At 34.2% G+C, this 11,343-nt stretch overlaps 1 protein-coding gene across 4 annotated transcripts in view; it reads right to left on the reverse strand.

Moving 5' to 3' along the window:
* The window catches only part of LOC116090422 (olfactory receptor 8K5-like), a 43,200-nt gene extending 38,907 nt beyond the window's left edge, over positions 1–4,293 (reverse strand). For 3 of the 4 annotated variants that reach the window (XM_031370885.1, XM_031370884.1, XM_031370886.1), the window contains exon 1: positions 3,597–4,293. In XM_031370885.1, the coding sequence (XP_031226745.1) occupies positions 3,597–4,293 (697 nt within the window). Of the gene's footprint in view, positions 1–3,366 lie in introns of those variants that run through there. The other variant, XM_031370883.1, reaches the window with a different exon arrangement.
* Between the last annotated feature and the right edge of the window lie 7,050 nt (positions 4,294–11,343).

Here is an 11,343-nt window from a genome sequence, read left to right on the forward strand (position 1 = left end):
CACACACAGACACACACACACAGATACACACACACACACACACACAGACAGACTAACACCAACATCAAAATGGCAGGAATTAACAATCATTACTCATTAATATCTCTCAATATCAATAGACTCAATTCACCAATAGAAAGTCATATGCTAACAGTGGATGCATAAACAGGATCCATCATTCTGCTGCATACATGAAACATACTTTAGCAACAAACATAGACACTGCCTCAGAATAAAAGGCTAGTAAATTTTTTTTTAAGCAAATGAACCCAAGATACAAGTGGGAGTAGCTATTCTAGTATCTAATAAAACAGACTTTCTAACAAAAGTTATCAAAAGAATTGGGGAAGGACACTTCATACTTATCAATGGAAAGATTCCACCAAAATGAAGTAGATAATAGCTATAAACTACAGGATACACATGATGCACTCTACAGATCCAAAGAAGCTAAACAAGAAGGCAGCTCCAAGTGAAGATGCTTGATTAAATAAAATAGTCATAGGAGGCAGATGGAGGGAGGGAACTGGGTGGGCAAGGGGATGGGGAAGGTAACGGGATGGTTAGGATCAGGTATGGGTAGAGACAGGGGAGAGGTCTCAAGAGCCAGAATTAATGAAAATCTGCTGCTATTGCTGCAGGTTGGGGAGTAGGGACATCTCTAGGACATGTCATGGGGGACATGGGATGGGAGAGTCTATGGGGATTACCTTAGCTGAGACTCATACCAATAGGGCTATGGACCATGAAGAGGCCAACTTATGAAACCTGGAAGGAATACCTAGTGGAGGGGTAGCAGCACCACCCACACATAAAACTTTCAACCCAAATTTGTCCTGTCTACAAGAAATGTAGGGTGATGGACAAGAAACTAAGAGAATGAATAGCCAATAACTGGCCCAACCTGAGAACCATCCCAGGGTCAAGCACTAATCCCTAGCACTAGTAATGATAGTTATGCTTTCAGACAGGAGCTTAGCATAACTGTCCTTTGAGAGGCTCTACCCAGCAGCTAACTGAAACATATACACAGACCCAGAGCCAAACATTGGATGAAGCTCAGGGACTCTAATGGACAAGTTGGGGTAAGGATTCAGGGCTCCTGAGGAGATAGGAATTACATAGGAAGACCAATGGAGTCATTTAATCTTGACATTTGTGGGCTCAGAGGGATTGAACCACCAACTAAAGAGCATACAGTGGTTGGACCTAGGCCTTATACACATATGGAGAACAGATGTGCAACTATTTCTTCATGTGGGTCCCCCAACAACTAAAGTGGGAACTATCCCTAAAGCTGTTGGTTTGGGGTAGAATCTATTCCCTTAGTTGGGCTTCCTTGTCTGGGCTCAGTGATAGGGGGTGCACCCAGTTCTGCAGAGACTTGAAGTGTCCAGGTAGGGGATATTGAGGGTGGGCCTCTACCATCTCAGAGAAGAAGGGAAGTTAGGGATGGGGGCAGGACTGTGGACAGGGCACTGGAAGACAGGTAATGATTGGGATGTAAAGAGAATAAAAAATACATTAGTGGAAGAAAAGTAAAAGATTATAACTAGAGTATGGAAGAAAATATTTGAAAACCATATATCTTGAAAGGGAAAAGGGCCAATAACGTACATATATACATATATATATATATATATATATTTATATGTATATATATATACACATATATATGTACATATACATACACACATATACACGTATATATGTATATACACACATATATGTATACATGTATACATATATACATGTATATATATATATATATATCACAAATCAAAACCTCTGAAAACAAGCATCCTGAGTAAAAAAAATGGACTAAAATCTTCACTAGACATTTTTTAAAACTAGACAAAGTACTGATAATGGTATGAAAAAGTACTTTAAGTCCACACAAACCAAATATAATTTTTTTAGAACCACACTGAAATGTCATCTGAAAGTGTTATAATTACTGTAGTAAAAACATGAAACATTAAAAAATCTAACTGAGTTTCCAAAGAAGGGTGAATAGGGGGTTATTAAATAAAACTAAAATGAAAAAGAGAACATGAAGTTTGGAGGGCATGTTAATTTGACTCCCCTGGGAAAGTTCTTGGAAATGGAGTGGTCTATTTGATCATATTTCAATATATCCATCTAAAAATTTTAAAGGGTAAATTATAAAATAAATAAATTTTTAAAGTAAGTAAACAAAAGTATATTTTCATATATTTTGAGAAGCCAGATTCCTTGACTCTAACTGGGAGGTGAGAATAGTTATAAAGCCACATGTTCTACTATTTCCAACATTCAGAAGATAACTATCAAAATTAATCAATAATGCAAAAATTAGGTGATCTTGAAAGATCAATCATTAACTGTTGTATACTCTTAAATATATAGAGCCAAAATATGAACATAATTATAATAATATTGGAGTGAGACTTAAAAAGAAAAAAGTTAAATATAGAACCTTATTAAACATAAGCTATCTTATATATAAAATACAGTATATATATAATAACTCCTCAATATCATCTTGTTTTTAGTTTGTTTTTGTGCATTGGCTTGAGAAATATGGTAATACAATCACAATTCAGAGTCAACAAAGTGCTGTTAAATGAAAGAGGAATAGGCAGATATACTGTCACATGTAAAAACGTATGTGCAGAGCTTCAGAGGTGATTCCATGTGAAGAGGCTTGCTGTTTCAGCACCTATATTGACTAGATTATAACTGGCTTTAAATCCAGGAACTATGACATCCAAATTTCTTGTTCAAACTGGGAGTATACACTAATGTATCCATAAACAGACATACAAAAACAATCACAAAAACATAATTTAAGAGTAATACATATACATCTTTTTAAAAGTAACAGCAGTATAAAAATTAATGGATATCTCTGATAATTAAGTCAAAAGATATGAATAGTAAATATTGTCACAATGAGTCTTAAACATTTATTAGTTTATATCTGTGTAAAGTGGTTTCTAAAAGAGAATGGGAGACTATTTTTTATCATATTATTTTATTTATTAGTACTACAAAAACAATGAAGATAGGTGCTTCTCCCAAATTACTGGTGGAAACAACATAGGCTATTAATACAGGACTTATCATTTATTCATTTTTAGTAAAATGTCAGCTTGGATATAGCTAAATTAAACATTTATTCTGAAACAGGAAATAAGAGTAAGGATACCAGATTAAATTGATAGTTTTATTATAAGGGGGAAATTGAGTAAAATTTTGAAACAATATCTCTCAATTTAAACTATAATAAAGTTTTGTGGAGTTCAATGCAACTATTTTGTGAATATCATCATATGGTAGTTACATTTGTCACATATTATTACTTAATACTGAATAATACAATCTTCATAGATTCTTAAATACTCTATGAAAAGCATTTTTTACCTCTTTGTTCCTTAAACTATAAATCAAGGGGTTAAGCATGGGGATCACTAAAGTATAAAACACAGATGCCATTTTGTCGTATTCAAATGAGTGAGCAGATTTAGGGTGAACATACATGAAGAGTAGAGAACCATAGAACACAGCCACCACCGTTAGATGGGAACCACAAGTGGAGAAAGCTTTTTTCCTACCTTCTGCAGAATGCATTCGACATACGGTTAACAAAATCAGCATGTAAGACAAAAGAACCACAAGAAGAGAAGAGATTAAATTAAAGGCTGAAAACAATATAGTCAACAATTCTGTCTCTTCTACATGTGAACAGATCAAAGGTAGTATGGGGACGACATCACAATAGAAGTGGCTTATGACATTAGCACCACAGAAGCTTAACGTGAAATACTTAATAGGGAACAGCAGAGCCTGGAAGGTACTGTAGAGGTATGGAATGCCAACGAGCACTTGACAGCGTCTCTGAGACATTATCGCACTGTAGAGCAGAGGGTTGCAGATGGCCACGTAGCGGTCATATGCCATGGAGGACAAGATTGAAAGTTCACTGACAATGAACATAATGAAGCATGCCATCTGTGTGGCACAAGCATAATAGGTGATGGTGTTTTGATCCACAACAAAATTCACCAGCATCTTGGGGCAGATGGCAGTGGAATTTCCAAGATCAATGAAAGCAAGGTGTCTGATGAAAAAGTACATAGGGGTATGTAGGCGAGAGTCCAGCTTGGTCAAAATGATCATGCCCAGGTTTCCCACCACGGTGATTGCATAGATAGCAAGGAAGACTGCAAACAGAGGGAGTTTCAGCTCAGCAGTCTGTGTGACTCCCATCAGAATGAACTCAGTTGGCATTGTTACATTTGGTTGTCCCATTGGATGACAATATTCCAAAATTAACTCTTCTTGAAGAAACAATAAGGATTTATTAGATTTCTTTCATTGCCATATATAAACTTTGTACTAGTCATAGTTAGAACAATTAAATATTTTTTTCAAAACCAGACAACACAAGTAATTTTTACATATTTTAGGAAAATAAAATTTGCTTTTCTGAAACAGGGGATATATATAAAGCACATAAAGGAATGGGAAGTGATTAAACTTAAGACTCAGCAAAGATCTGATATAAGTACACAGAAAATAAAGTAATGTAAGCATACAAATTCATTTTCATAAGTCCCACTGACTATTATATTGGATTACCATTCTTGAAAATTCAGATGCAATCTTTATTTTCTCTAGGCCGTAGGCTGTCAAATGTAATCTCACAATCATGTAATCAATTAACTATTGCATACTAATGATGTAGCTATGATAAATAAGTGTGTTTTGTCTCTGTTACAGTAACTTCCTTAGGCAAACAATAGCTAAGGTAACTAAAGTGAAAATGATTATTGTGCATTTCTGTCTTATCTTAATCTCTATTTCATTTTAAATAAAGAAAAAACAAAAATTAACATAAAACTTACATGATCAGAATCTATCCCTGAAAATACACATGATTTAAATCAATATTCAAAGAGCTCAAATGCTTAATTCAATATTCTTTCTTTCTTTCCTCAGTGCTGAAATAAATTTTATAAAACAGTAAATTAATTATTTAAAATTTCATTATTTGATTTGTTAATGATATATGATTTATAATGATGTATTAATATTTTTTAAATATATTTCAATTATAACAATTTTATTTTTGTAATAAATGTAAATAATTAGAAAATATATAATAATAGTGAATTCAATTTAACCCTAATAAGTTATGACTTATAACTCTAAAAAAAAAATACTGCCCCATGGATTCTTAATTCTCAATAGAACAACCTTGTGTGGTCCACTTGAGGAATTCTATATGTAGCTAGCTTATTGAAGTTAGAAACAATCTAAAAATCTGCACTTGGTGTATCCCTTTTACTTTTCTGATTGTTTTTTTTTTAAGATTTTTTTTTGAGACAAGGTTTCTCTGTGTAGCCTTGGCTGTCCTGGAACTCACTCTGTAGACCTGGCTGGCCTCGAACTCAGAAATCTGCCTGTCTCTGCCTCCCAAGTGCTGGGATCAAAGGCGTGCGCCACCACCGCCCGGCATACTTTTCTGATTTTTAAGATGGGTCTGAGGAAAAGGTAATGTTCATAACAGCTGGGGCACTTCTATACATTTTTCTGAGTTTTACAATTATACTTAATTTGTCTATTTGTGTGTTGAGACCACATAAATATCGTGGAGTGAGTAAGTAGGTCACAGGCAACTTGCAGGATTCTGTTCTTCTTTCTACCACACACATTAAGGAGTAAACTCGGGCTGTCATACTGGGTATCCAGTGTCCTTACCTGCTGAGACTTCTTGACAGTCAGTCCTATTTCCTCTTCTAAATTAGAACTTTCTACTATTTCTCTTTTTATTTCAGATACTGTTTCAGATCCTGTTTTATACACAGACAAAAATAATAGTCCATCATCTTGTGAAGTAATGTTATAGTATTTTATGGAGGAGAATAAGAAGTACCAGTTGAAAATGGTGACTTAGAAGTATTACCTATCTCCAAAATTTAATGCTTTCTATCACAGCTTCTCTATCTCATTGGTTGTCTTGCTAGTATCTATCTTACTAGTTATTTTTCTTGAACATAAATTAATTTCTAATTCTCACCATTTATCTTTTGTGAAAGATAATGTTTCAAGTTTTAAAAATTGATCTAGAAGGTTTTATATAGGTGATTTCATTGTAGAAATCTCTTTAAATTCTATAACTCATACCATGTTTCAGTGCTTGTAATTACATAATGACTATTCATTATAAAATATTCCATTAATGAGCAACCTAATAAAATTAACTAGGCTATAAAAAATCTTTAAAATGCATTTAATAATATTATATAAAAACCACTGAGCTTTTTAAAGGACTGTATAAGTTTAAATTATTTATTCTTCGCATATTGCATGACAAGCCTTTATTGTAAAAAATAAATTAGAAATTGTGTAGCACATATATTAAAATTTATCGATGCTTATCTTAAAATCTAACATGACTGAGAACCCCATATTTTATCTGGAAATCTAGCTCATGTTCATTTTTTAAAGGTAAGATTTTGGTAAAACATTCACCTGTTCCTAAATTCTTCTGTCATTCAAAATTTTAAATATCACCATGATTTCTCACCAATAACTTAGATCTAACATATTTAGCTATTTTATGACTTCAAATTCTAAAAAAATATACTGCCCCATGGATCCTTAATTCTCAATAGAACAACCTTGTTTGGTCCACTTGGGGAATTCATTTCTAACTTGTCTTGTGGTGTTTACAGTCAGATATAATAGAAATACTCCCTTATCTAGTAATAGAAGTCCAAAAGAGTATGTATCCACTTACCTTTGGTAAAGAATCTGCTTTTCCATTCTAATATTATTAATATGATTTCCTTGTGAAGGGGGAGTTATAGTTTTCTTCCCTCTTGGTAAAGCTCCCCAAGGAAATTCAATCTATTTAAGTCACATCATTACAATGAAATCTTCTGAGAAACTTAAAAGTAATATCTTGATATTTTGTGCTAATTACCTAGGAAATTCTACAAGTTCCCCTGTGAGAAAAAGTATGGAACAATTCAAAGAGAGAAACAAAATATTATAAAAGATTGGTGAAGTCTGGAAGACATCTACAATGTAAAGGTATTCTCACATTCTCTTCTACTAAAAGTATGATTAAAGTACAATTATATACCCCAGGAACTATTATAGCTAGAGAGAAATCTTAGTGTAATACAAGTAGACTCAGTCTAAGTATATGGGTATATTTTCTTATACTATAGATTCAATTCATTATAACTATCAGAAATAAATTCTACTTTTAGGTAAAATAACTCAAATCTCATAACATTGAATGCATGTTTGCTTTATGACTTCAAAAAGGTAGAAAAATTGAGAAAAATTGATAGAGTGAAACATTGATATAATCTAAAATTAGGTTTTTAATTTTGATCTATTTACTAATCTTTAAATTTAGACAAAGGGCATGTTAAATGTTAAAAAAGACAATTATCTGCAACCATGCTTTAAATTATCCTACCAAATGGCCATTGGAATTAGGATTTTTTGCTTGTGGAACTGGCCATCATATAACTACTTGACTGTACTCCAAACAGTAGGGACATAGGAAGAAAATCATGAGTTGTAAGACATTCTAATCTGAACAGTGAGTTTCCAGTCATCCTAGGATATATAAGACTGTCTAATAAAAATAGATGACAGAAAGCAAAATACACAAGGAAAAATTTTCGTGCCTTTACTCTATGACAATCACTTCCCAATGCCAAGCAATGGAATGTTATCCATATTTTTTGTTCCTGCTACTGAGTTTTCCATACACTGAAACATCCAATACCTACTGCTAATTTTCTACCAATCTTGTTTGCTTGTGAAAATCATACATGTGTTAATTGCTTTGTTGTCTCATTCTCTCTTGTCTATGTAAAGTCTTCTACTGATGAAGATTGTAGTCCTAGGTTCTCATGGAAATCCAACATTAATGTTCCTGTAGATTTGTTTATTCTGATTCAGATTTTATTAGCTCTAAATATCAGAGTGCAATCCCTAGATCTTGGGATTTTCAGTGGAAAAATTTTCACACTTCTAGCACTATTTCTGAGTTGATGCATGGCCATCTCATTTCCCTATTATCATCAATGCTAAAAGTACATATGATTTAATTTATGATTTTTAACACAGGAAATAGAAATATGAATTATATGTATTCACTACTCTATGCACATACATCCACTTGGTTCAGCAGTTCAGTCTTGTTATAATGTGTTTAGACACCACAAAACACTATCTAGAATCATGGAGGGGAGAGCCATGTTTGGTTTCTGATATTTGGAGTGCTTTATAGAGGTGTGTGTGTGTGTGTGTGTGTGTGTGTGTGTGTGTGTGTGTGTGTGTGTTTGTTTGTTTGTTTATTTTAGATGTAGGTAAGAGAAACCAAAATCAAAACAAACAGAACGAACAAAACCAAGATTCAGTTGAATTTCATTGTGAAGGGTCTCTAGCTGCCCAGAACATTAAAAACATGGCTCTGGCAGGCCTTGTCCTTCTCACCCATTCCCTCTTCCTTGCTAAAAACCCTTTGATTAAATTCTTAAAGCTTGTCATCAAGGTCCATTCCCTTTTTTGGCCACTTCGTCCCCTTGAGGCTGACTACCAAGGTTCAGCTATCAAAATATTGATGTCCAGCAGTCAAAATCCCCTTTTGACTACCCTAATTAGCATGTCCAATTAAAACAAACCAACTAATTCTAACTCAGTTTTCCCTTTTACCTTTAAACTGCTGTTTACCTGTGAGCTTTTAATCCAGAGGCAGTCCTTTTTGTTCCTTCAGGACAAACATCCATCGCTTTCCCTTCTCCCTTATTCTTTCCCCTTCTCCCTCATTCTCTATCTCCTGTCTTTGTCTCTCTGGGGCAAATAAATCTTTTTGCTGAGAACTTGGTCTTGGGGTATCTTGAGCTGACATTGAGGCCCTTACATATTCTGTGTACTTTCACCAAAATAACTAACAATGAACTTCTATTTTTTTGTTTTGCTTATTCTACCTAAGAGTCGCAACAATGAAGACAACTTGAAATCAGAAGCTATTTCATTTGCTAGTATGTATGGTGTGCAATTATGCACATGAATAGAAACCAGTTTCACAAACTCATACTTCTGCAACATGTGATGCAAATTTTCTTATTGTTCACTGAAGTTCTCAGAAAAAGCTGCACCCACAATACATATTCTACAAGAGGACTGGCTGAGTGGAACATCAATAAGTGTGGCAAGTTGGAATGTTACAAAGACAGAGAAAAAGAAAGGGAGGGAGTGTGGGGAAAGGGAGGGAAGAGGTAGGTACTGGGAGGGGGAACCTCCTATCATATGTAGAGTTAATTAATTAATTAATAATTAATCTCCTAAATAGCCATTTGTTGCCCATCTCATAGCAAACACCCTTGTGACTATTAGTTAAATCCTTTGGGGATATATAAAACAAGAAACATGAATTATATTTCACCAACTCCTAAATATTTACTTATAAGTATAATGGTAAATATTTTTTGGTGATTTTTTTTATTTTATTATAAATTTTTTCTCACATAAAATATTCTGCTTATGTTCCCCCCCCCATACTCCTACTAGTTCCTCCCCACTTCCTTTTCCATCTAGGCACACCTACTTTTTTCTCTCATATGAAAAGAACAGTCATCTAAGAGATAATAATGAAGCAAAAACTATCATGTTGAGTTGGCAACACAGAAGTAAAAGAGCCATATATGTATATGTGTATGGGTATATATATATATATATACCCATACACATATACATATATATGAGCTGGTGCAGACCCATGCAGGCCATGTGAATGATGTCTCAGTCTCTGTGAGTTCATATAATCTTCACTTATGTTGGCACATAGGGCCTTGTTTTCTTGGTATCTTTCATTCTCTCTTGCTCTTACACACTTTCTGCCTCTGCTTCAGCAGACTTGCCTGAAGCCTGAGGCAAGGGATTTTATAGAGGCATCCTGTTTAGTGATGAGTGATGAATAGTTTCTTACTCTCCACACAATGTCTGACCTCAATCAGGAACCTCAGAATTGAGCCTTACCAACAAGAGACGGAAAAGAGAATCTGAGAATTTGCAAAAGGTATGCCTTGGTCAAAGAACAATTGTTAAATCTAAAAACTATATCAGGTAAAATATATCCAAGGAATCTGGGAAACTATGAAAAAATAATTAAGAATAATAGGAATACAGGAAAGAGAAGAAAAATAGCCAAAGGCCTAAAGGGTATATTCAATAAAATCATAGAAAAAAAACAAGTGTCATCCAGACATCAAGTAGATATGACCAGAAATAGAGTCCTCTCAACACATAATAATCAAAATACTAAACATATAGAACAAATAATATTAAAAGTTGCAAAAAAAGACCATGGAACATATTAACATACAATGGCAGACTTATTAGAATTACATCTGAATTCTCAATGGAGACTCTATAATCCAAAAGCATCTGGATCAATGTATGGCAGACTCTAGGAGATCACAGATGCCAGTTCAGAGTGCTATACCCAGCAAAACGTTCAATCATTGTAGATAGGAAAAAAGAGAGTCATTTTGTGTAAAACACATATTTCAACAATACGTGTATACAAATCACTCCTACATATGGTTTTAGATGGTAAACTCCAGACTAAAGAGGTTAAATACTCACAAGGAAACACAGGGGATAAATAGTTCAAGACAAGCAATGTCAAAAGAGCAGAAATACACTTATACACACACACACACACACACATACACACACACACACACACACACACACACACACACACACTCACAAACACACACCCCTGCATACACATGATAGAAAGAGATAGTGAATGAGGAAGAGAGAGAGAGGGAGAGAGAGAGAGAGAGGGAGAGAGAGAGAGAGAGAGAGAGAGAGAGAGAGAGAGAGAGAGAGAGAGAGAGAGAAGTAAGGGAGCAAGCGAGACAGAGATATAGAAGAGAAAGGAGAGAGAGAAAGAATAATGAGCGCACCAAAATAAGAAGTAGAATCATTAGTCATTGAGATGTCTCGATAGTATTGCTGTCAATTCCAAAATAATAAGACACAGAATAACAGAATGAAATCAAAAGCAAGATACATCCAAGAAGCACTTCTTACCATAGAGGATAGATATTACCTTAGGGTAAAAGGATGGAAAAATTTATTCTGAGGAAATAGATGTAAAAAGCAAACAGGTGTAGTCATTTTAATATCTGAAAAAATACTTCCAAAAAAAACTAATTAGAAGTGATAGGGAAATGTTTGTTAAAGGAAAAATGAGGTAACCCAATCACAAAAGAACAAACACGGTATGCACTCACTGATAAGTGGTTATTAGCCCAG

The sequence above is a fragment of the Mastomys coucha genome, unplaced genomic scaffold (assembly GCF_008632895.1).
Source record: "Mastomys coucha isolate ucsf_1 unplaced genomic scaffold, UCSF_Mcou_1 pScaffold15, whole genome shotgun sequence".
In the NCBI taxonomy this organism is placed as follows: Eukaryota; Metazoa; Chordata; class Mammalia; order Rodentia; family Muridae; genus Mastomys; species Mastomys coucha.